Source organism: Pyrgilauda ruficollis, unplaced genomic scaffold (genome assembly GCF_017590135.1).
Source record: "Pyrgilauda ruficollis isolate IOZ18807 unplaced genomic scaffold, ASM1759013v1 scaffold25, whole genome shotgun sequence".
In the NCBI taxonomy this organism is placed as follows: domain Eukaryota; kingdom Metazoa; phylum Chordata; class Aves; order Passeriformes; family Passeridae; genus Pyrgilauda; species Pyrgilauda ruficollis.
The window spans coordinates 8,456,853-8,484,741 of record NW_024523822.1 but is presented as its reverse complement, the minus strand read 5'-3'; the positions used below and the strand labels follow the sequence as shown (position 1 = coordinate 8,484,741).

The following is a 27,889-nucleotide window of genomic DNA, read 5'->3' as shown; positions in this document are numbered from 1 at the left end:
AAGGTCAAATGCCTAAAAGCAGGCTTTAACAAAGCAGAAAACATTAGCCAGCAGGTCATGCCTGGAATTTTTGAAAGAAAACAAGGACATGCCCACACCAGGTTTCCCCTGTTTGGTTCAACACCTCCCCCAGGTGAATGACAGCTTGTGCCCATTGCCTGCTGGCTCTGACTGCAAATTCTGCTTGACATATGTATCAGCTATGAAGAAAAATTCCAGTAAGACACTTCAAGTCCCAGATCATTCTTTGGGAACTGTTCTGCCAGCACATCTGAGTCCATACTTCATCAGCTCAGTTGCTCCTGCAGTTCAACAAGATTTTTTTTCATGTATTTTGTGGGGGAAAGTAACTTCTTAAGCATCAGATTTGTGCAGGACCTACTGTATTCCAATGGCTAGCAACACGTAAGTATAATACCAAGCACATTGAAGAACTTTGGAAGGTTTGTTCATTGCTTAGGCAAAAATAAAAAGAATGCCAGCCAGGGGCAAGGGAGGTCTGAGAGGGATCCAAAACAGGGACAACTTTTTCATTTCTAGTTAAACTGTGAGAAAATATTTCTGTATTTTCAAAAACTGATTGTTGAGTGCTGCATTCCTCACTACAATTAAAAACTTGTGAATAAGCATGATTGAAGGAAAAGATTAAAAGTTTGTCTATTCTTTCAAGAAAGAGCTTATGCTGTTTTTTTAGTATATTAAATACCTATCTTAATTTCAGACTGTATAGGATAGCTAGGAACTTGTAGCCTACAGAAACATGCATTTGGGCTAGCAGAAAATAAACAAACAAGACTACATAACCTGAGAAATAGGGATGAGGTAAAGTGAGCACGGGCTGAATGGCAAGTCTCAGAGGGTTGTGGTCAGTGGCACAGGGTCTAGTTGGAGGCCTTTAATTAGTGGTGTCTCCCAAGGGTTGGTACTGGATCCAGTCTTGTTCAGCTTTTCATCTCAGACTTGCAAGAAGGGGCAGAGGCCTCCTCAGCAAGTTCCCTGACAACACAAAGCTGGGAGGAGCAGCCGATACCCCAGAGAGCTGTGCAGCCCTTCAGAAGGACCTGGGCAGGCTGCAGAGATGGGCAGAGAACCATCTGAAACTCAAAAAAGGTGAATGCAGGGTCCTGCACCAGCGGAGGAATAACCCCAAGCACCAGTACAGGCTGGGGGCTGACCTGCTGGGAAGCAGCTCTGTGGAGAAGGATCTGGGGGTCCTGGTGGACAACAAAATGGCCCTTGTGGTCAAAAATGCCAAAGGTATCCTGTAGTGTGCTAGAAAGAGCATTGCCAGCAGGTTGAGGGAGGTGATCCTGCCCCTCTACTCAGCTCTGGTGAGGCCTCATTTGGAGTGCTGTGTCCCGTTCTGGGCTGCTCAGTACATGAGAGATTTGGAGCTCCTGGAGTGAGTCCAATGGAATGCTATGAAGATGATGCGGGGGACCTCAGTTATGAGAAAAGGCTGAGGAGGTTTATTCTCAAAGAATGACAATGACTATTAATGACTAATGACTATTTGAGAATGACTTTAGAGGAGATGACTGAGACAGGAGTTTATCAATGTCTATCAGTATCTAAAGGGAGGGTGCCAGGAGGATGGAGCCAGGCTCTTCCTGGTGCTGCTGAGCAATAGGACAAAAGGCAATGGGCAGAGAGTGTTGCACAGGAAATCCCACCTGAACATGACAAGAACTTTACTGTGTGGGTGACTGAGCACTGGAACAGTCTGCCCAAAGAGGGTGTGGGGTCCCCCTCACTGGATATAGTCAAGAACCATCTGGACACAATGCTGCGCCATGTGCTCTGGAGGACCCTGCTTGAGCAGGGAGGTTGGACAGGAGAATCCACTGTGGCTCCTTCTAACCTGACCCATTCTGTGACTAACTCTGTGATGGAGTCACAGAGTCAGTCACAGACTGACTTATCACACCACTCTGTGATGGAGGGGATAAGGAGAAATATACCACAGGGAACAGAAAGTGAGTGAATGTTTTCAATGGATATCCTCTGGAAAATATTTCAGATGTTTCAAGTTGCCTTGAATTTTAAAAGCAATCATCTTCTCTTCATCTAGAGCCATAATCCTCACAGAGACACTGTGAAGAAAAAGTAAGCATTTCTAAGTACCTTTCAGTTTTTCAAGGAAGATACAAAGTAAATGTTTGTATTCAATGCCTCCAGTGTAGTTATCAGACAGGAACAATCTTTAGGACAAATTTAAAGAAATAATTTTTGTATACATAATTTTTTCCCCAAAAGTCTAGCTTTAATCTCAAGCTTACTGGAAGGTAAAAGTTGCTAATGACCTCAGTAGCCATACTGGAGGAGTGTAACATTCACTGATTTGCAGTTAGATATGTTACTCATGCATTCCTGTATGGTCAGCAGCAGACCAAGATGTGTGTTGGTTTGAATTTGATTTCTTTTTCAAAGAGGAGTTCTTGTGTTTTCTGCTTCTAAATGATAGTATGACAAATAAGTCTTGCCAAAAATCTCCAGGTGGTAAGTGATGGACACCAGGAAATAGATTTGCCAGATGAAGAAATGAACTCCTTGGAAATTCACCTGTTTTATCACTGATCAGCAGTAAAGCTAGTTATCATTTATACTGGAAATACCAGAATATTAAAAATTCTTCTAAGAAGGAGGAAAAGTGGCCCTTTTATTGATATTTCACTTATAACATTAGATGTACCACTGAACAAAATCAGGACATTAATGGCACTTCACTCTTATATTTGTATTTAATTTCCTAGCACTTCTGTTCTGTTCTCCACGTGTAGACATTATATATTCTTCTTCTAAGAATTTGGCATATATTAATTTTGAAAAAGTGAATAATTACAAAAAGGCAGCAACATTCTTTGCCCCTCAGGTAATCTATCAAACACCACATATGTGTCCTTACTCTAAAGCTGTCAAGTAGATCAAAGCAATATTCTTTGCAATAATAGACTATACCTTATGAAGAAGTCAGTACAATAGGCCCACTGTACATCAAAGATTTATAAAACAGTACAAAGCTAGGTCTTATAATAAGTAAAAACACAGCACTGGAGACCTGGCATGAAACTTTTTAAAGAATATTAAAACACTTGAAGAAAAAAGAGATTTACCCATAAATCATCACTTCTTTTTTGTTTTTTTTTTTTTTTTTGTCTACACAAATCTTTACAGCATTGCCCTGTAAACCACCAAATACAGTCCATTTGGAAATCACACCTTTAAAGTTTAAACAAGGGGTTGCTACTTTGATGACTGTCATGTTTACCCCAATCTGATTGCCTCCCGTGATGAGATGATTGATTCTGAGGACAGAGTACTAGATAACATGTGCTTTGACATTAGCAAAGTTGTCCAAGGTTAGGCAGTTTTCCACAGCTGACTTTTATTCAAACACTTAAGTGTGAACTGAATGGATGGACTGTGAGGTGGGTAAAAACCACACTGGGCCACTAAAACCAGAAAGTAATGTTCAATGTTCCAAAGTGCAGCTAAACTCCAGTTACTGACGGACATTCCCCGCGGTTTGATCACGTTTAATGTCTTTATTAAAGACCTTGGCAATGGCACAAAACATATCCAAAGACAGATGACACCAAACTGAGGGGAGCTGTTGAAACACTGAGGGGTAGGGGCTGCCATTCAGAGGGACATTGCCAAAATGGAGAAATGGTTTAACAGAAATCACATGAAGGCAAAAGGGAAACACAGAGTCCTGGACCTGGACATGGCATTTGCCATGGTCTAGCTGACAAGGTGATGATCAGTCAAAGTTTGGACTTGATGTTCTCAGAGGTCTTGTCCATCCTAAACGATTCTGTGAAATGGTGAGATGGTAAAATCCCAAATCAAAAACTGGCTGGAGGCCAATGCTACAGAATAGCTTTGCAGAAAGGAGCCCAAGAGTCCTGGTGGCCAACAACTTGAACATGTCACTATTTTGAATGTGATTACATGATCACTTGAACATCTGTCCCTGTAGTGTGGGAGCCTGAGCATTTCCTGGGATGCATGAGCAGCAGCACAGCCACTGGATCAGATGTGAGATGATGAGACATTGCGGGTCAACATCCTGAGCACTGTCTTTAGCTTTGAGCTCAACAGCAGAAGAAGACTGACAAACCTGAATGGGCAGGGGATTATCAAGAGGATTAAAGGGTTAAAGCACAGAATTTATAAGGAGAGGGTGAGAGAGCTACGTTTTTTCAGAAAAAGAGAAGGATAAGGATGACGGTGGGGCATCTAATTACTGTTTCCATTTACTTAAAGGAGGGCTATGAAGAAGATTAAGTCAGACTGTTCTTGGAAAGGTATTGTGAAATTTTGAGAGGCAATGACTGAATGTTTTATCAAGCAAAATTCTGAATGGATATAAAGACAAAAATATCCCAAAGCAAGAGTAATTAAGCACAGGACAACTATCCAGATGGCCATTCCTCTGAGGTAAAGAAAGATTTGACTGAACAACATCCTGAAAAGCCTAATCTAGCTTGGACATCCATTTGAGCAAAGGAATGGTTTCCAGAAGTGTCTTCAACATCAATTATGCTTTGATTCTTGCAATGAAATAATATGCAGGTGTGAAGTATGAAAAGCTATGTGCAGACTCCTGATTCCATTCACTAAGATGCAAACAGCAGCATACAATCAGTGTATTACGTTTCTTTCTGCTGATTAAAGAAAAAACATAAGAATAATAATAAATGTGCATGTATTAGAGGGTGAGGTGTTTCACTTAGGCACACAGAGCTACACACCACTGAAGAAGAACTGGACAAAAAGTAACCAACCAATGGATTTGTATTTCCAATATAGTAAATCCAGATGTAGTTCTATGACTACAAGGCAAACACCTTGAGGCAGAAATATCCCCCTTGTTCATTACAGGAGACCTCAGTGATGCAAGGCAGCAGTGATGCAAGGGAGTTATGGATGAAGAGCAAATAAGTATCTCACGATGTAGTCAACAAAAGTCTTTCTGAAATTTTGTAGCAAATTCCTTTTAAATTTTTACAGTCCAAGTAAGTCATGCAGAACTTGTGCACAAAGCCAATTCAAAATTTAAATTCTTGGCATCTATTCAAATCTTCTGATTCTGTCCATTCCACTGACAATGGGAAAGCAAATAATTGATTGAAGATATTTCTATATATAATTTACAGTATTCATCTCCAAAAGAGGTCCTGTGCCTGTAAAATATCCAAGGAAAAGGAAAATACACTGCATTTCTTTTCTACATCTTTCATGTTTCCAAATGTTAATGAAACAATGCCCTTTATTTCTCTCTATCCTTGGGAAAAGATAAAGGAATGGGGGGTGATGTGATGCCTGGATTAGCACAAAGAACTTCTGGGATTTTGACAGGGTGAAGAGAGAGGAATGTAAATAGTTTGGCTGCTCTAGAGCATTCCTTGCTTCCATGCAGACTCACGTGCAATGCTGAAACTGTGAGATTCAGGAAAGGAAGAAGAAAATCTTCTCCAGGTCTCCCATTAGCCAGATTCTTGGAATAGTTGACTGTGTCTTGCTCAGTAACTCTTTCCCCAACTCTTGCTCTTATTTGTGAAGGTACCTCAATAGGTAAAACAGCCATTCCAGTGGAATTAGTGCTTTGACATTCATTAACTCCTACTATCTTAAAGATGCTGTCAGCCTAACTAGATTCCAAGTTTTGAAGATAAGAAATACATATTTTTTCTTAGGGCAAAAGTGTCCCCTATCTTCTCCTATTTTTTCTTTGGTTTTTTTTTTTTTGTTGGTTTTTTTTGTGGTTTTTTGTTTTGTTTGTTTTATTTTGTTTGTATCAGCCCAAAAGTGGGCTGTCAAAGTGTGAAATTTAAACTTACCAGTCCGTGACAATGATTGGCTTTCAATATAAACTGAGATATCAAGTCCCAATAATAAAGAATGACAAAATTCAAGAAATAGCTGCTGATCACTAATCACTAATATTCCAGCTGTTTAGATGCAGGATCCCTCATGATGTACCAATACTCTTGCTAAAGAACTATGAAGATATTCAGAGGTGGATTAAATTTTAGGGACTTGAGTCCCTAAGACAAATAATATGAGTAGTGGTTACTAGGCACAGAGAAGATTTTATAGTTTACTAGCTTTAGTGAAGGACAGTGAAACATGTGAACTCACAAGAAAATACCAAAGATTGGAGAAAAGTTCAACACCAAATAATCTCAAAAACCTACTTCTCAAAAATTTGTTTTCTTCACAATTTACATAATTCTCCTTGTACATAAGGTGTTGCAGAACCACTATAATAACAGGATTTACTGAATAGTACTTTTAACACTCTTTCTAGTCTTAAATCAAGATCAGAATGCATTTTGCAACTGACCATACAAACGACAAAAACTATGTATTTCCTTTTCCTATACAATTTTTTCTACATGGTACAAACACCTGCTCAGAGCTACAGTATTTTGCAGATGGACTTTTAAAACACCCAGTTGCAAGGCAGGGAAAAACCTACCTCAGTGGTGCTACTGGAAGCTTCCAGTCCAACCATATTAGCTTGTACCAGCTGCTGAAGAAGCTGCACTTGAGCCACATTGAGGAAGAAGTCCAAACTTGTTGTCATATTCACTTCCAAAGAATGACCACAGACCAAAATTTCCTGTGAAATTAAGGGAAAATACTATGTAACAGCCATTGGGAAAATAATTTTCACCTTCTATATAACTGTATTGTAGTTCCCTGCTGTAGTCAATACTTAACATTATATATAACATCATATATAGTAGAAATGTGGTCTTTTTAGGAGAAACTGGTGTCATGCTTCTAAAAGATGTGGCTTATTTTATTCTTTGCATGGCTTCAAGTTTGCAAGAAAAGCATCTCATGCACAAGGACTTGTTTCCATCTCTTGCTAGTATCAGTGGGCTGTCAGAGTGTCCTTGGCAATGATTCCAATTCTCCTTTCCTTCCAAGAAAAAGATATCCCTTTTTATTTTTATTTAAACACAAACTCTGCTTGATTTATAATGAAATCATGTGTTGGAACTCACTGATAGCCAATCTGATTGAGTTCTCTTTGCCTGTAAGCCATTCTTAATACCTTGGCAACACCAGCTGGATAGGCACTGTTTTACTGGTGTTGTCCAGCACAAATAAAGATCTTCACCACTGTTGGCAAGCAATAAAGAGATGAAAAACAGACAGAAGGGGAGAAGAACTGCTCTGTCTCATGAGAAGTTTGCACAGTGCTCAAGCTTTAATCTAAACTAGACCCCTCCCTTCATGATGGAATGTCATCCAGGGAATAGATAACAAGAAGAATGTATCTACAGAAAACACTGAAATTCCTGAACATAAGCATTAGCAAAGCTCAGATTTTTTTTTTAACTTGAATAACTTCTATGCATCCTGACCATACTGGGGTTGTTTCTTTTTTACATTAAATAATTTTCCATTTGCCCTTCTGATGACCCTTTACACAGTATGTGAAGCTGTTGATTTCTTCTCTCTATGCCCTCTTGCTGTTATTTTCCAACAATGTACACCCACTGCAAGTTGCAATACATCTCTAGTACCCTTTACACTCCTGTACCAATTTTGCTCTTCTTAGGAGGTAGTTTTTAAGGGAAATTATCCTTACGAGCTTACAAAAATTTTCTGATTTCTTCCCTATATAAAATGTTCTTCAGCTAAAACTAATGGCAAAAAGTCAGCCACACACCTTTTGTGTGTAACCTGCTTCACAGATTTATTCTTAACTAGCTGAACAACACACCAGCAACAGTGACTGTTAAATCTGAGTACCTGGAAGTACCCATGGCAAAGGCAGGAAAATGGATGCTTAGTGGCAACTTGGGGTCTTAGAAAGCTGGCTAAGAGAACTCAGCTTAACTTTCTTATTATAGACAGTCTACAGATAGCATTTTCAGGTTTCTTTATGAAAAGCTTGTGAATACAATGTTTTGTTATGCTGCAGCTCTTCTCAACGCTTTTCAACCACAAACTTTTAAAAAATATTGCTGGAAATCATTAAAGGATTCCCATTTTTGGAAGTGAGAATAGGCTTATCTATCTCTGGCTAGACTGCCTTTAGTATCAAATGCTATGCAAAAATTCTTTCTCCAGCAGAGAAAGAACATTTCAGCTCGTGACCCTTCTCCAGCTGGCAATTTGAAAACACACCTGAACACCTCAAAAGGTGGGGTGGTAAAATATTAAGATTATTCATATATTAGAATATATTAAAGCATATATTAAGATATATTAACATGTATTAAACGTTACAGTATTTCTGTAGACACTTTGTACAAACCTCTGTGTGTAAATTCTCTGCAGCATCAATTTTTGTAAAAATAATGGCAGGAGCTGCAGTTATTCGAACGGTGAAATCTGTTAAAATTGGAGTTAAAATAGCTCTCCTTTCCTGATGCCGCCTTATGCTAGGAAACAAAGGGAGAGAAAAGTAAAGGTTAAATTACATTATAAATTGTCAAGAGGCAAAAACTTTCCATATTGTTCTTTACATACAGCACACAGCAAAAATCTTCTTCAATACTAGTTTGGCATTTGATTGCTACCTTAATAATCTTTAAATATCGTTACTGTAAATCATATTAATTCCAATCCTGAAGGCAGACTTCTACCTTCACTTCACAGGATAAGTGTGTCTAAATATTTGACTCTTCAACCTATCTCCAGGCAGACAAGTTTGACACCTGACACTGCTTCTTCTCCTGTTTAATGCACTATACACAATAATTTTAGGAAAAATGCAAACTTTATTATCAGTATTTTTAAAACTTGCTTGTGGATGCCCTTCACTTTATAATTGGCTGTTTTGAAGCCTACATAATATTTGAATTTGTGCATTAAAAATCCCTGCTGAAGAAATATGATGAAACTGACACAAAAATGAAACACATGAAAACTTAAACTAGCAAATCCCATGCAACACTAGGACTCCCACATGAAACCTATAACTATTGTCCAAGATGTTTAGAATTATTTGAAAAACAGGGATGTCAGTCTTCCTCAACTCCCGTGACTGCTTGTTTTTGGCACTTTTTCAGCTAAATATCAACATTTACTTACCAAGAATATTTGTGTCATTAAACTTGATAACTGCATTTATTTTTTAGCCAGGTGTTTAGAGTTTTTTCTTGGTTTCACTCCCCCCACCCTTAACCAAATAGTAAGGCTAGAAGCACAACTCTTATAGATGGATCACTAATAGCTTATGACAACACATTCCAAATGGCCAGAATCTTCTGGGTCAGGTCAAATAAACTATTGCCACAAAATGCCATCTGAGAGCCTCTGATGAGGGAAAAAAAATTGTAATGAGATCAAGATGTGGTTCAGCCCCTAAAAGAGGATACACTTCAAATTCCAGGGAGACTCCTTCCATCAAGATAGCTTTTTATAATTTTTCTAACCTGTTATTGTTTGTAGCAACATGAAATGCCCACATTTCACCAAGGATAATTCTAAAAATCATCATAAAGTTATGGGTCTAAGGTAAGTTTTCCTATGCTTACAAAATAAAAAATTGTCAACTATGAAATGATGCAAATTTTAAGAACAAACTACACAGCTTTAGAGAAGTAGTTAATAGATCCATGTAGAACTCTTCATCAGCACATCAGTTACATTTCCCTGTATTAACTTTAATTTTGCCATCTGTAATGGAGACATGGCAGTTCAGGCATCAATGTAAATCACACAAGTGAGCCACACATGAACTATGCAATTAACAATTAGCCCCCACCATCAGCTAGAGTTATCCATGTTAATGTTATTAACCAATATGCTTATATGCCCATCTATGCAGAAATTATGTGACTGCATGCAGAACAGGTATTGAAATCTCTTGATTAAGAAGGGGTATTGTGATGCATAGTCTGGTAATGGTTCTGCAATGGGTTCTGTAGAAAAGCAAACAATCTCAAATGCTGAGCATTTGTAAGCCAAGAGTTAAATCATAACCTGAGGTGGAATTCAGTCTACTGCAAAAGATACAAAATTCATACTGCTGAAGACACTAAATTTCTTTTAGTGCTTATGCTATTTCAATTTTGATGCTTCAAATTCTTTTTATAAGTGTCCTCAAAACACATAGAAGGGATGGCGTGCTTATGCTATTTCAATTTTGATGCTTCAAATTCTACAAATAATTTTTTTAAGTGTCCTCAAAACACGTAGAAGGGATGGCAATCTATAAGGGAATATAAATTATACAGTGGAGGTAGGCCTTAAAGCTTTTAAATTTATTTAGGACAACAGTATACAGAAGAGCAGATGCCACAGAGATAGTACTGGCAGATCACAGCGCAAATAAACTTTTGCCTCAAATGGCCCTCACTGCTGAGAGGGCTGCACGCTACCATAAGAAGTGTGCAGCTTAAGAATAAGCCTATTAGTGAGTGGAGAAAACTACCATCTTACCTCAAAAGCTTTAACATTTTGGTAGCTATATCTCTGTTGAGCTCTGATGATAGCTTTTAGAACAAGGTTAGTCTCATTAGATCCCCAAATTAGAAATCAGACTTGTTAGTGGCTAGTGAACGTCTTCAACTTGAGAAAATGGTCTTACATTTTGGAGTTCTACAATTGTTTCTCTCCCTGCCACCACCTCCATTTTAGCTTCAAACTAAATTATTTTCTACCCAGTTCCTACTTCCCCTTCTCAATGCATGAGAAAGAAACACCTTTTTCTTTCAGGACAATGAAAGAGCTAAATAGTAGAACAATTCTATGAAAGAACTTGCAGCTATAACTATACTAGAAAACTTGGAGTTTCTTGAAATGCTAGTAAGTATGATTTTAATATATAAAACAGAGCTGTAAAGCAAGTTATTTTTGAACTTCAAACCCTCAATTTGCTCTCTTCAATCACTGATCAAATTATTTTTCAGCTTATGCATATTCCCATATCTTAATTTTCATATTTTATCCTAGTAGCTACCCAGTACACTGCATCTTAAAGGACATTTTTGGTAATACATATTGATTACTGTTTTATTTTATTTTATTTTTAAAATCATCCTTATGTTCTATAGCTGTCCGGCTCTACTTACTACTTTCTGAATTTCTTGTGGGTGAATTTGAACCTCACCCAAATCAAGTATTAGGAAAATAATTGTAAGTACAAACAGAAGGCAAACAGAGCACAGTAAATAATGAAGGGAGAGGATATGAGAAAGAGTACAAAAGGAACAAAGAAACAAATTCCACTTTGAATTATTGAGTCTTCCACACTGCACCTAAGTGCAAGGCTAACTTAACACAGGTGTACGCCACATGAGCTTATGAAAAAACTTGATTGTGAAGAGCGTAATGATGGCTCTATGTCTGCAGCACATTCATTCCCTGGTTCATTTATGCATCTGTTATATATTTGTCTTGGAAAAAAAAGGAAAAGCTAGTATTTTAAAGATGTTAAAGCAGTTGATCATCTACACTTAAAAGTAAGTGCATTTGAAAGACCATATGCTAACGCAAAGGAACAAGGCAGTTAAGCAACTGTGATAAGGTTTGGAGGTGCCTTAGTGCAGAATCTGGGCTTTATCTGCACAATAACACAAACCCTGATTATGCACCACAGATCCACATTGCAAAAATACAGGACAAAAATGGTCTCTGTCCTCAAAGGCTTACAATTTAAGTATAAGAAAAAACATACCCACGGACAGGGAACTGTAAGTAAAATACTAACAGCAGCATAGGTAACAATGTCCATACAGTGGCAACCTGTCTTATGGTTTTTATATTATACTATAACAGAAATTAATTTTTTTGAAGGATTTCGAATAAAGCATTGCAGTAACAGTGTGAATGTTCACAGCAAACACCTTTATAACACACAGGGGTGAGCAAGGCAGTGCCTCTTCGAAACACTGAACGCGTCAGTCTTGGAAAGCGACATGAAGAGGTCTGATGAGCAGGGAGTGTAGATGAGTCAAAGCAAATGAAAGAAGACATGAAAAGGGAAATGGATAGACAGGGGGTCTGGAAGTACTGTGAAAGCAAAGACATCTAATGATTAATATGACAAAGAATGTTGTGGGAAGAAGAGAGAAAAAAATGTGAAGAACAGAATTTAGCAATGGGAGCAACATTTGATTACACCAAATCAAATCATCAGTATTTGATTATATCCAGTCAGAAGCACGTTGAATTTATACAAAGAGGAAGGACTGCCAAAGAGATGATGTTGCTCTAATTAAGGAGAAGCGATGATGTGAGACTGGATAAGCTGAGAAAATGCACAAGTAGGACTAAGTCCTACTATTATGACTCTGACGTGGAAAACACTAAGCAAAACAAACAGAAAACAGGCCAGTAATAGCTGAACATAACCTAGATGTGAAATTTGGAAATGTTTACTTTTTATTAATTGCATTTTTTTCTTAATAATATCTTATGGAATCTAGAATTTGATATATACTATATACCTATAAATTCACTATATACTTAAAAATTCACTAAGTCAAGGAGAAACTTGTATACATTCAATACATGAACAACAATCAAAAGCACATTTGCATCATGTAATTTCACTAGCTATAGAAGGATGAGTCCTCATGGAGAATTTTGTGATGTGAAAAAGAAAAAAACATATTAGCATGAAATAGGCCACATAGTCAAAGTGTTCTCTAGTAGTCTTGAGGCATGTAAAATGTCAAAAGATGTTATTTAAGACAGCATGTTAACTTGAGACTTATGAAAGAATTTTCTCTTGCAGGCTTCCCATGTAGCTGTTAAAATCAGCTAAACCCTGATATACAAATGTATTAAGATATCTAACTACTAATGACTAATTCACACCCTTTCAGCTTTCTGAGGTGTTGCAAAGACATGTCACATGGCAGTAAAATATCATAGCAACATTTTGAGGACCATCTAATAACCAAAATTAGAAAATAAAGAAGTGTACACTACTTGGCTGTAAAGAATTACTATTTTTGTATTATAAGACCTCAGTAAAGCTAACTTCTGTCTTAGGAAGAATGGTGTGCAGCATTTCTTTGCTGTGGATTAACATAAAAAATAAAATACCCCTCTTATTGAGAAAGGCTTTGTACAATATGAATACAAGCACAACTTAAGGTACCACAAAAGACAACAATTAAAATAAATTACTGAAAAAAATGTATTGCGTTTTATTCCAAAAGATTCAAGGGGAATGCCCTTACTTCCTTACACAAAGATCTAGAGATCAATTTTTTTCTGATCTTTCTCATTAGAACTTGGCAAGCTGCCAAGAACTTTCCAAAAAAGCATGGAAATGAAAACTATTCAAAGAAAAATCTGCAGGAAACCTTTCAGAGGATCCTCGAAGTGGTATTTTGTTCAGTTTTGTACAACAGATCATTGGCTCCCTGATGTACTCCATGAGAGCTGTTCCAGATGGTGGTATGCCAAGGACAAAACTGTAATGCAGTATATTGCCACACTCAATTCATTACCACACAGAGAAGTAATGCGTTTAAGCTCAATTATTATTTTTTTTAAACAAAGTTTATTCAGGCTGCAGGAAGCAGAAGTTGCTGCTGGGAGCTGTAGAAGGATTGCACAGGGATGGGGGCGAGGCCTCAAGAGAGGATATATTTCTTTATTTCCTTCAGGGCTGTTGTTTTTTCCATTGAGTGGAGGGAGAGGGAGGAGGAGATCTGCAAGCTGAAAAAGCAGTTTTCAATCAAGAAAACTTCTTTCGGTTAAGTACTCCCAGCTCCCCACATGCTGTTTGGTAAAGGGAATAAATGTGGACAGGTTTCATTTGTACATAACCTTATTAGAACTGTCTGACTGTTTCCAGTATTCTTTTTATATATTACACCATTAGGGAGCTTTTTATAACATCCATGGTGAAGTATAAACATTTCATAATGGAAAGAGTTATGATCCCTGATCCTCAGTACAGCACAGCATCTCGACAGTTTTTTCTGCAAGACTGCATCCACCCTACCAGAGAGTTCCAGTTCCCCCCATTCTCCTTGGCATGACCTGCAGAGACACAGGAGGGATCACACCAGCATTTCACTGTAGCCCCTCTTGAAGAATATTACACTAAACAACTGCAAGAATTCAACAAGTTAGCCTTAGAGTACGACAGCTTGCTTTCCAAACTGCGGTGTAAAGGTTGCGGGGGTTGTGTGGAAATCAACCCCTTAACACATTAAGTACTAGAAGAACTGAGCTCTGGAAAAGGTGGTGTGAAAACTCAAAGGATTTACTTTCAGAGTAAAGATTGCAAAAGTATTTAAATGATAAATTATGTCAAAAGCTTCAGATACTTGTTTGTGTGATATCCATAGATCTCCGACTTACAATGGGTTGGTTTTCATGCAAACTTTTAAAATTAGGCCAAATTTAAATTGTAGATTAAATTACAACGTAATTTGTTTAAAAATTTCTGCAGTTTTATTTTTAAATAATCCAATAATGCTTTTAAAGATGGGAATGGAAAAGGAATGGCTGGTATCTATGCTGAAGTTTTCTGTAAAGTAACTATGAAAAACCTGGGAATAGGTTGGATTCTATACTGCCTCACATAGCATTAAAGTATTACAAAAATGAGGGAAACAGATTCCAAAGAAGAATCTTTAAACCCAGTGATCCTAATATACCACAGCACTGGGTAAGAATAAACAGAAGTATAGTAAAACCAAACAAAGAAATTAACCCTGAAATAACTCAGCAAAAATCATTAATTATGTTCCAGGTTTAACGTATCTAAGAAACTTAAAGAAATCTAACAAATGGTATCAAAATTAGATTAAGGCATAAAGCTTTTGTGGTATTTCCAGTAAATATTAAGATAAAATTAACCCTGGAAACAGTAAGCACCACATAAAACTTCCAGCAGCCGCCCTCTTGGTGCATGCTAAAATAGCGCCGTGGATGGCAGAGCTCAGCGCAGGTTCTCCCAGTTCTCAACACATCACTTCCACAGGTCATAAAATAAACCCAGATACAGCAAAACTGAGTGATAACTAAAAAGAAAAAATGCAAAGATCCTGAAAAAGCTTTAGTAAATATGTAAAATTTAAAACCAAAAAGGTAAGAAAGCATTCATACTTTTTCTTGAAAACAAGCTGGAATTAAAATTTTGTAATTGCACACCACAAAGGAAAATCTAATGCATTTAATTACAACTGTTCCAAATTAAAACCTAGGTAGAAGATTCATTCAAAAGCAATTTTAAACCAAACATACTTATTTGTATTCTAATAAAACTTCATTTTGGAAGTCCGCTGAGGAAGAATGTCCAAACAGTAACAGGAAGAAAAACCAAAAAGAGAACTCATTATTGTCTGTAACAGCTGCTTCCCTTGTCCTACTAGCTTTTCAGGAATCCCACCCAATTTCCTATCTGAATCTATAACCATAAAGCTCAGGCAGTAGGATTTCAGTCACCAATGGCAAGGAAAAGGAAAGCCAACCTCTCAGTGGCTGGTTTTACTATGTTAGCTTAAGTTGCAAATTGGCTGCAAGTCCTTTGGAAATGAACGTAATCTTATTTTTCAAGATATTGCAGTGGATGTGGAATTTTGGGACAAAGAACCTCACAATGAACTTGTCCAACATCAAGGCCCAACTAGAAAGTCATACACATTTTTCAAGGCTAGGAATTTAAAATTAAAAACCTCTATGGAATTATATGAGTTAAAAAGCTAAATCGTTAAAGACAGTAAAGAACCACATGATCTTATACCTTATATATATATGTCTGTGTTAAAATTTTTATCTGCACTCCTGTGACTCTTTGTAATTTTATAATTTCTTTGGTTAGAGCTGTTTTTCCTGCCCTCTGTTTTTCAATGATAAACTGGAATTTATTATTGACCACATCTTTTTCCTGCATGCTCTCCTCCAGAGTGAGCTTATCTGCCCTCTTGGCCTTCCATCAATACATCACTTACAAAGCTCAGTCTGTGTGCCATCCTCATGCAGCCTTTGCTACAACTTGCGTTACTTTTAGAAAAATCTGAGAAGAATCTCCCATTTTTCTGAAAATTAAACCAGAAGTAGTTATTTCCGGATGATTCTGCCTGTTTTTCTGTATCATTTTTAGGAACTCATGCCTAAATGGAGATAGGAATTACACTTTAGGAACCATAAAATTATGCACACATTTCATAAAAATCAGATTGTTTCTGCATGAATTAGATAGAAAGGAGTTTTATATGAAAATAAATAGCTAAATGTATTGACAAAGAGGCATTTACTAACAGAAATGCTTCTAAATCCACAAAATTACTTTTGAAAGCTTGCTCTTGGCCATCAGACGTTATTCCTGCCAGTTCGAAAACTGGAATCTGCTACACAGTCTGTAAAATTTAGTGTCAAACTACTTGCATGACTTTTTAAGTATAAAAAAGTATATTAAAACCAAAATAAATATTTAAATTTTTCACAAATTACCAATTAATCCCTCCAATTTTATATTTGAAAACGTCAGAATTTAAAACAGCAGGCAAGTGTATGCATGCTTTGTCTTTCAACCCTGTTTAACCAGAGGGTGGGGCTTTGTGTGCACATATACAATACTCAATAAAGGAAACTTAGCTGAAATATCTAATTCTCAAAATTCATCTGGTTTTAGTTACAGAAGTGCAAAAACCAGTTCAGAATCAATTGGAAAAGTTCTACTTTATCCCTCTCTAATTTAGAAATGTCTAAGCTGGTTTAACTCAAGCTTTGTAAAAATACAAACAAAAGAAGTTTAGAAAAAAAAGAAAAAAAATACACCACCACCACCAAAACACACTCTACACCCAAAAAACCCCAAAACAGAAACTCCCATTGCTGATAGAGACTGACAAGTTGAAGTCTCAGACCTGGAGTTATTTTTATGGAGGGACAGTAAGTCACTTGGAGAAGAGCTTATAATGGAAGCAAAGCACACAGTAACTAGACAGTAACTACAGTGTAACAAAAACAGTAATATGCATTTCAAATGTGTAATCTAAAACTCCAGGGAAATGTGCTTGTAATGTAAAGCAAAACCAGTATTGGATTATTTAATTCAGGTACACTGTGCATGCTCTTTGCAATGTTTATGCTACGTATTTTCAGAAAAGATTAAGTCTTCAAAAAAATCCCTACCTACTGGCCATGTTCCATTCAAGTGCTGGATTTTGAGAATTTCTCTCAGTCTCTGTCAAAACCCCTCCTTTCCCATTTTCCTTCTCTGGTTTCAACTGATTCCAATACGCAGTACCGATGTTGATAGATTGAAGATCTATTTGATATTGTCTGTCTTCAACCTCTGATCCAGGGTCTCGAAGAATTCCTAGATTTAGTGCTCTCCTGTAATGTCAAAGAAAGGAAAAGAAATCACCAAAGGTCAAAATCAGACCAATCAGATATTTGTTCAGATCCAAATTAACAAAATGAAGGTACCAATTTCACCATTTTTGTCTCCCTTAAGAATTATTTTCATTTCAAATCTTCAAAAATATGTATCTGCCTCTTTCCTATGGAATTCAATGGGAGATCTGCAAATCAACATATTCCTAAATTTAGCCAGATGTACCAAAGTTGGTATGAGATCAGTGCATCGATTTCATTGCACTTCCAATCAGACCAATATGAGCAGCCTTGTGGGGAAGCAGGACTGATTCATGTCTCCTGGATGGATACAGGATGTCACATTCAAGTCCTCAAAAAGAACAGCTACACACCAGTCTAACCACGAAGTATAACCAACTGTCCCACTGTTCAAATTCATCAAAGAACAAAAATTAAAAAGAACATTCCAAGATGATGGAAAAACAATTCAATCCTTTTACCACTGTATTTCAGCACAGAGTTTTTCAAATAAAATTCTTCTAACAAGTGAGAAAAAAGCATTTTTGAGTGAACCACATTCCTCGTGGATTCCTTTAAAGTCTATGACATTCGATTTTACAAAGTACTTCAGTCTTGAGCTGAGTTTTGGAAACAGTCAGACTCAACTTCAACAAAACAAGCTATTCAATGAGTGGGGGCTGCTGAGACCATTCAATTTTACCTGTGACCAGTAACAGTAGAATCTTCTACTGCCATTCATCTTCTGCTAAAAAGCACTGGGAAATACTAAGAAAATTATCTTGCCCTTTCCATACTGGGAAAATACAGCCTTCTGTGCACTGCTCATTTGATATGATAACAAAAATTCACCATTATATTATTGCTGCTTTTCAAAATGAGGGAGCAAGGGGATCTTAACTTTTTTCCCCTTCAATCTATGATCACAGATTGTAGTTTATTTTTATTGATTTCATACATTTGCCTTGAAGCTTAAGCTCCTTATCTGCGTATGACATCCAATCTATTGTTCTGTTCAAGGTCTTGGGCCAATATTATTTAGTATACAGCTGCTATCTTCACAGAGAAATAAAGAGTTCTGCAATTTGTATGAATTTGATGCTAATAATCTAAACATTAATAACTACTAAAGTAGCACATCCCAAACTGCAGACTCAGGAGGACAGGTATGCAAACTGTAGGTATGCAATCTGTTTCAGAGTGCAATCCTAGTGCTGCCCAAATCCAAGTAACAGTTGAAACTGCTAATACACTGCCATTGTCACCAATGGAGTATGTTAGCAATTAAGAAAATTAAGTAATTAATCATATGTACCCACAGAGGCATGTGGATGACAGGAAAGCCATTTTGATCAAGTCATTCCTGGTGAGGCAGTGTGATGGCATTGTTCAGTAGTCCCTATAACTTTCTAAGTGCTTAGTAGAAACACACTGAAAATCTGTTATGTCAGTAGTGGTATTTCAAAATTAAATGTGGTTTCTTAAAACTTAAGAATGTGTTTGTCAACTTTCCACACAGAGAGACCTAACCACAACCACTGTGCCTTTTATTATTCTTTCTAAGGCATTATTTCATCAATATGAATGCAGTTTTTCGGTTTTTTTTAAACCCACCACAGTAGATTGTTGTATGATCCAATGTATATTTTCATACTTTGTCTAATACAAGTAAATACTGGAATATTTGTTTTGTGAAATATTATTTAAAGCACTGAATTACATATTTTGGGAAATTTGCTTGCATATATAAAACAGAGTATGATACCATGATTGATGTGCATAATGGATTGCTCTCCCCTTTACTTCACAATGAGCATTTCTCATTTCTTCTTTTATGAGCAGCTTGATAACTTGCAGTAGGCTTACCTAGATATTCCTTAGACTCATTCAGCATAACCATGACCTTGGGAACCAAATTCCTCAAGCACAATGTGTCTGTATGTACTAATCTGAAACTGACTGCCTTTCTTACCCTCACAAATTTACTTATTTAAACATAAACCACAACAAAATCACTCTTTGGCAAAAATCTTTAGGTGTAGCAAAATAGACAAGGGCATTATTTAAAGACAAGGTATGAGTGTATTGTGTTGCTGGTATCAAATTTGTCTGCTGCATCTTTTTTTAATGCACTTTGGGATATTACAGCCTAATATTTTCAGCTTCAATATTTTCATGCTGATACAAAAGTTCATATTTGCATTACCATACTACTAACAATCTCCTATATATAACACAAAACTCTTCTTCTGATCCTTCAGATACACTTTTGAAATCCAAGCATACTGTGTTTCTATAGATAACCCACTTCAAGAAACACATATTTTACACACACATGTAAAATACAAGGATTAGTAATTAATGCCTTGATGTTTTGATGAAGCTCATTATGGCTTTCAGAAATTGCATCATGCCAGTTTTATAAAAGGATCAAAATATAACCTTTTCCCAAATAAGTTATACATACAGGCATTTACATAAGTCCTCATTTCTAGTTTCCCATATCAACAATTTACATAGTGATTTACATAAGCACTCATTTTTTGTTTTCCATATCAACAATTTTCCTAATTATGCCTCCAATTTATTAGTTTTATGCTTCCTAGAAGGATGAAGGTATGTTAAACCACAGCAAACCTAGCCTAATCTTAAGTACACACGCTTTTTATGAACTCTGAACCCTTTAAAATCCCTGCAGCAAATAAATACAGGAAAACAGAGTAAGCCAAATTCATGACTTCTCCATCTCCAGCATAAGTGATGTTTTATCAGCTGAAATGCACTGTAGGGGTTACAACTTTAATTGCTTCCCTGTTCTGAAAACAACTATTTCATCTAATCTTTGGGCAGGTGGTGCAGAATACAACAGTTGGTCAACAATACCGCAAGATCACAAGTAGTCAAAGACAACCATAAGCATGTAACAGGAAACACAGGTTTAAAGTTTTTCTTTTTTTTTAAATTGATTTAGTGTGGGTCAGGCTTTTTGTATGTTTATTTAAGAAGCAGATCATGTTGAATCAGTTACTACATGCTGCTGAATAAGCATAATTCTGAGACCCACAATAAAGAAGTTAAATTTATTCACTTACAGCTCATCTGAGACCTACAAAAAGATAACCAAGCCAGGAAAATGGCAGTTAAAGACTACACATTATGTAATAATTAAGAAATATTTGCAGGCTTTACACACAACAGCTAATTTTTATTAGTACTTACTGCATTTCTGTGTGAACTGATTTCTGCTTCCATGTACAGAGATAACAAACCTATCTACCCAAATTTCAATTATTAAAGGTTTTGCCTGGTGGTAAAAGATCCTTCCTATCATAATTTAAAAAGAAAACAGAAAGTAAGCTTGGATAAATACATAATAACCTATGGCATATATGTAAAAGGACCCCTTCCTCTTCTGCTCAAGCTTGTGAAGTCCCAGGCCAGATGTAGTCTGAAAGTCCCTCACCTATGCATGAGATGTGACTGACCACTGTAGAAATCACAGCAGTATTCATGACTGACCTAGTGCACCTTCACTGCCTTTCCCCAGCCCAATTCAATAAAGTTTCCTCCTTGACAAAGCCACTGAATGCATTGTACCAAACAGGGAAACTGAAGCATGTGTTTCTTAGGGACACCATGGACTCCATCTGGAATGAGATGCTACAGGTGTTAAGAAGAGCACAGAACAAAAATGTGGTAAACCGAGAGAATCTATGACAACAACACTGGCCTTTGAGAATGCTGAGCTTCTATAAGTAAAACCTCAGACAGGAATCAGCTTTTCAAGTAAAGGCAACTACTTTTTCTTTTTTTTTTTAATTATACCAAATGGTATAAAAGATGTCTTTTTGTCACAGAAGTTAACACTTGAGCCCTTTGGAGAGAAACAGAACTTCCCCAACATCACACAAATATAGAGACATGATCTTAGTACTAGAATAAAAAAACACCCTATAGCATGACTTCTTATGATGGAAGTCCTGTATGTGCCTAAATTTGGAGTTATTAAAAACACTTTGTTTTCGTATTCGTCCTCGTATTCGTGAGGAAGATGGAAAGAAGAATGAGAAGTTAAGCAGAAAGAACAGGAGAGCACAACAATTGGCAAGAGGAGGAATCATAAAATCAGGGCACTAAGGCTGAAATTAAAGAAAAGAAGAATGCTTTAGTGTTGCAAGAAGAGAGAAGGAGACATTTTTAGGCAAGAAGAGAAGATCCTCACATGATCCTGGGTACATATTCTGCCATACTGAGTGATACACACGTCTTCCAGGACAAGGGTAACCTCACCTCTGCTTTCCCACCCTGCAATCTGTCTGTAGGGAGACTTGTGGTGTAACAAACAGTGTTTTATGACAGCCAGCATGTTGGAAACAATTTATTTTAGTGTGGATCAGTAGAGCAGGCTTTCAAATGCCATCAGCAGTAAACTCCAATTCTCACTGTCTCTGCCTCTTTTCCCCAGGAACCATGCCACACATGACTGGTTTTGTTGGCAGCTGCTCCTCCTCCCCTCTCCAGCTCAGTCTCAGAATAACACAACTACTGTCCCATCTCCATAATTGCTGGCAGCATACTCTGGACTGGGTACCAGCAATGTTTTATTAAATGAAAATATAAAGTGAGTACAGCAAGGCTACTTTGCTTAATGCCTTTATGATTAGCAAGTGATACTATTGATTACAGGAATCTGTTTAACAATGAAAACTGCATTCTGTCTGATTAGCCCTAGAGTTGTGATCTGCACAGCCAGATACATCAATATTATCTACAGAAGATAACAGATGGCAGATGTCCTCTAAGTCAGGGTGGTTTAAGTGCCTGGGTTCATCTTCATATGTGTAGGAATTTTGTAAAAAGAAAACATCAGTGGTAGCCCGTGAACAAAACAAAAATGACCGACCCCTTCTTAACATTTACCTAGTGGACAAATACATCACATCCTAATGCAAAGGAAAATGTTATTAATTGCATTCTAACTGAAAATGTTTTGTAGTCAGCAACACTCATAAATTATAACTTTATAATGATTTGTAGTGTTCATCATTTTTGTACACAGGCATAAATCAGCTGAGAGGTAGATTACTCGTACATTTAGTGCTGAAAAAAGAAAAGGCCAGTAACTGAAACATATGCAAAATTTTCTTCTGATTGACTTCAAACAATTGCTACAGGTATGCAAAAATATAAGTGTAACAAGTAACAAGTCCTCTTTTTCAAATTAATGTTGGATAAATTTCTGACTTCTAGCTCTGTATACCTACAGAGATAAGTACCACTGAGAAGAGAGGAACAGGTATAAGTGTTAAAAAAAGCTAAAGCAGAGGATACAACAACAAATAGCTATAAAGATTATTAGGTAACACAATGGATTCCATGTGGGAACACAGTACTTTTAAATCACACACACAAAAAAACCCCAAAACCAAAAAAAAAACCCGAAACCAAAACATAAAACAACAACAACAAAAAAAACCCCAATTATGGATAAGCATGCCCTAAAAAAGGATCCAATACATGAGTGCCAAAAAGCTTGGTGAAAAAAAAGCACCTGGGTGTATAGAACCAACCATCTACACTCATTCTCATTTAGAACAGGTAATCATATAAAAGATTTTAGTTGACTGTTGTTAACATATCTTTTAGTCTCCTCTGTGTCAGAGTCTGGAATAAGGATGAGTTAGATACACGTTTAGAAAATTCAACCATGAAAAAGGTGTTTGAATTCTACTATTTGAATTCACTCCCAACTTCTAGATACTTCAAGCACAGTCCAGAACCTACTACTATGACAATCATGGCTCCTGACAGAGTGACATTAAGAGAAGGTATTCAGGATCTTCAACAAAGCCATCACAGTACTCTACATACAAGTACTTCCCCTAGGTATGTCCAACCTAGATATTAAATAGTCACTTTTGAGACATGTAGATGGCATAGTTAGAAACACAGAGTTATCCCCTCTCTGCTGCTAGACTTTTCTAGTTGTGCAGCAATAACTCTTCTACAGAAAAGAATTATAGTAATAACCAAACTTTTTCTAAAATATCCAAATACAATATTTTCTTTTACTAATATTTTTCAGCACGGCTTTTTCTTGCCAAGCTGAAGCAGACAGGTCCTTCCTTACAATTGTTTTGTAGCTTTTTCTTAAAAAGAGACAACACAGAAAAATCCCTCAGTTCTTAAACTAATTGCTTAGAGATGAAAAACTAAAATTACAACCACATTTCTCTAACCACTGTGTGTCCTCTATTTCACCAGTTTCATCAACTGCAACTACTGAGTCATACAGGTATTTATTTAATCCCAAACCATTTTATAAAAGGACTGACATTCATTGAGCTATCATAATGCAAGAGAAGAGAGATTTGAAGACAGAAGAAGAAATCTGGTGAATAGAAGTCAATGGTTTGTGCCTATTTTGCATGTGTGGCTGACACCCTCTCAAAAGGAGCAGGAAACACTGTCTTGGTTAGAACTGAGGTGACAAGTCTAACAGGATGCACGGATGTGCAGAAGAGCAGAGTCTGCAAGGTCTCATATGCTGTACACGAGAACCTTTGGGACATGCATCCTTCTTTGTAAGGCTAGAACATGCCAAAGGAAAACAGGAGAGGCAGGCTTCATTCCTCTTCTCTCTAAACTTGCTTAGTATGTATCTCTAAATGACAAAATCAACCTCTTTGACAGTCTACCAATTTATACTGTGGACATAAAGCCAAAATGATTTTGTGACTATAACTAATTGCATAGAAAACATTTTGAGAGTATTCTGAGAATATGAAGTTATAAAACACGGATAAAAATTAGTGACCGCAATTTAAAAATTTATATACTACTTATTTATTCAATTATGTGCCTACTTAAATATTTTTATTTTGAAACCCAATAGATACCTGTATGGAGAAAAAAACCCAATACACCCTCACACTCATTAATTACAGTGGTGGTGCCAGGTGGGTGCTACTATAATTCCATTTGCTATCAATTTCGGAAGGCCAGATTTTAGTGAACTGGGCCACACCAAGGTCAAGAATAGTAGCAGGGCACTGATCATATAAAAGCTACTAAACACATGAAAGGAATTACAGCACACCACACACCAAAAAATTTGGCCCTTTGCTTCCTTCCTTAGTCCCATGGGCAGAAAATTCTCTACATATCCTGTGAGGTGACCAGACAAAGTCTGGTAGTCCTTTGCAGTCCCTTGCTATAAGGGCTGCAGTACAGTAATTGCCTGCAAAGAAGCTGAAGAACTTCTGCAGTGCACTTGTCTTCTGGAGTTGTCTCTGGAACACAGTACCAGTGACCCTATGGCCACAAGGTACAGTATTAGTAAACTATGAAGTCATTTTGGTCTCTCTCAAAAAAAGTGTAAGATGAAACAAAGCTGAAGATTGCAGCTGTGCATTTAGATGTCATCTGTTTAATTACTTCTATAATTTTATTGTTGAAATTCCTCAGCAAAAATAATAGCATGAGTAAGTCTGAACTTTTAAAAGTCAGTTTTTCATTTTTATACTGTTTAATGTTTAGACAGTTTGAGGAATCTCTTTATACTTTTGAAACACTCACCCAAATTCAGGAAGCACTGTATAAATATACACTTGACAGACTGTATAAATGATAAGTATGCACAATTGCAGTGGAAGGTCTGTATGATATTTTTGGATGCCAAGTGTTCCTTGAAAAAAAACAAGTGGAATATAGTTTCTCTAAATAGTGGAAGTTTGGAGAGGAGACTAGTAAAAAAGACAAAATACAATTAACCCAACGACTTTTATGCTTTTGTTTTGTGGTAGAAATAATTTCATCTCAAAACTTAATGCTGCCTGGCAGTCAAAGGATCTTTCATTTCAGATTTTAAAATATTTTTTGTGTACTTGCTTTACCATATGACTAAGATAAATAATCTTGTGATTTCCCCATTGTTTTCAGCCTGAATTTCACTTTGGTTTAATTTATAAATCTAGCTAAGTGGTACAATATCTCAGTTTTTCCAGATGTTCTATAAATTCACCTGGAAATACCTAGGTGAAGTTTCACTGAACACAGCCTTCATATTTGATGTGTGGAATTTCTCTAAATGGTGCAATAGAACCTGGTATAACGAACAGGCTGGAAGGCAAACTGTCCTCAGTGTGTTTCATAAGCTGATGTGGGATGGGATTTCTTTTTTGCTGCTGTGTCAGTATATCAAAATCATACCTGGACATCAATCAAATTGTATCTGAAGCAGAAAAGAACATTACAAACAAATAAATACCAGCTTTTCCTTCACATTAAACAATGTGTATTAATGCATACTTTCAGCATGTCTATTGCAATTGGTAATGCTTACAGCATGGTCAATACAAGAAACTACTCTAAAACAGGAATAATTAACTTTCCAAGTCAATTCACATTTATCTTTGGCACTGATTACATTAGTTTCTCAAGATGCCACTTGTATTTTCTTCTTCTTCTTCTTATAGAATCATCACATTCATAATGGCAAGATGGAACTATTTCTAAAGTACTGTATATGATATTGTAAAATACGTCAATAACACAGTATTAAAAATAACCTTCCTTTAATTCTTCTTCCTGAACTCCTGGCACTACTTTGTCTATTTCAATATCCCTTGAAAACTCTCCTGATATAAAACCACACTCCATAGTAATTATGAAATACATTACCTGTCATGTTAAAGCCAGTACATTTTCTTCCTTAAAACCCCATTAGACTATTAACTGACTACTGGCTCCTCCTAAGTCAGTATGAATCTACGCCTAACAAAATTTATTGAAGGGCAGTTTGATTTCTAAATACACATTTGAAGGAGGGCAAAGAGAGAAACAAAAAAGATGCAAATCTACTCAAAATATCCCTGTGTACTCACAATACTGACCATGAAGACTACAGATTCCAGTGTCAGGTAGTTCAGTGACTCCATGATGCAGCCCAAATATTTAAATGGTGGTGGTTATAAAGAAAACTTAAGAGTTTTATTTTTCTGCCTGGAGCTAAAATAAATTGCAGTGACACTGCACAGATACCAACACAAAAAAAAAAAAACAAAAACAAAAAAACAAAACAAACCACACTGCCCATGTGGGAAACAGCAAATTCCATCATCTGTAGTTTGAGTCCAGTTTAGTAAATATAATTAGATACACTGTTATGAGCTGCAGTGTGTAAAAAATACAAAACCTAGATTTTAAAAATTATTTTTAGAAAACAATTTCAATAACATTTGCAGTTACATAATATATCAGGCATTTTTTTTACTATGCCAAAAACATGGAAAAATCAACCAATGAAGCTGTCTGAATACAGTGGGTTAAAAAAAGATAAGCCAGAACTGAATTCCTCTGTATTTTTCTTGAATACATATATGCACATATTTATACACTTCCAACCTTAAAAAGTTTCAAATTTGCTTTGCAGCTGGATTTGCTCATCTACAAGTTTGTTCCTGTTTCTTGAAGAACTGTCACATACAATGATTAAATAATACTATTGAATAGTTACAAAATTTTGGTTATCAGAAAGAGTTCAAACCTCTTCTGTTCCTATCTTGCAAGTACAGAGCATATCTACTTGTAGATACTCCTGTGTTCTATTTGTACCACCTCCACACCCATTTATTTTTTAGTGCTCAAGAACACACAATACCAAGCCAGAAAACTGGAGTAGCTGTGATTTATGCCAATCATTTACACTGAAACAGAGATGCCTGATACTATCTCTGTATTTTATTACTCTCAATGTGCACTTGTGTTAGCCATTAACATACCAGTGCTGGCCATTGCCTTCTCACAGAAAAAACCAAAACCCTGGCAACAAAAATATCAGTGGGCATGAAAAATGTTTTGAAAGGCTGAAGAATGGTACATTTATCTTTGTGTCCAACAACTAATAAAGCCCATAAGATTACAAACCAACCCTTAAAACGAAGTGATGGAAATTTTTCTTCTTAAGCAAAAAAAAAAAAAAAAAAAAGAAATGCAACACAAACCCACTGTACATGGCTTTTTAATTTCTTTTTTCTTCTTTTTCTTTATTGCAGCATAATAAGGTTTAATAGCACAGTAAGACCTTAAACATAACAAACGTTAAGTATGACTTTTGACTGTACTTAAGGTGGTTGAGCTAAGTGAAACTGTATTGGAAAAGTCAGTTAAGAGCTAGGAACCATGCTCACTTAAACAGCAAAATTTGAGTTGCTCAGGGTAACAGTAACATGGATTTAATTTTGCCATGGGAGCCTGGAAGAGTATCCCATAGAGAAATATGCTAAAATAACATGTTACTATTCTGTATATTTCTGATAATCCTTTTTGTTAAATAATTGAAAACCAAAGTTGAAATACTTACAAGCATTAAATGAAAGACACTGGCAAACAGTCTTGCAAAAGAAAGAAATCTTCTATCCAAAATGTAGTTTAAGAACTGTGGTATGAATTTGTCATAGATAAAACCCTGTGAGGGACATCAGAGAGCCCACAAGTATTTACGGAATGAACCACAATCTGTATACAGAAGTTAACAAATGTTTCATTACAAACGGGATATGCTTTTCTCAGTAACAGAAGCACACAACTTGCATTACAGTTA

At 36.4% G+C, this 27,889-nt stretch overlaps 1 protein-coding gene across 8 annotated transcripts in view; it reads right to left on the bottom strand.

The window, feature by feature from the left end:
- VPS13B (vacuolar protein sorting 13 homolog B) overlaps window positions 1-27,889 on the bottom strand; it is a 429,893-nt gene that overhangs the window by 136,078 nt on the left and 265,926 nt on the right. For all 8 annotated transcript variants that reach the window (XM_041470605.1, XM_041470603.1, XM_041470604.1 and 5 more), the window contains 3 exons: window positions 17,083-17,286; window positions 8,285-8,411; window positions 6,488-6,631 (listed from right to left, as the gene is read on the bottom strand). In XM_041470605.1, the coding sequence (XP_041326539.1) occupies window positions 6,488-6,631; window positions 8,285-8,411; window positions 17,083-17,286 (475 nt within the window). The remainder of the gene's footprint in view (window positions 1-6,487; window positions 6,632-8,284; window positions 8,412-17,082; window positions 17,287-27,889) is intronic.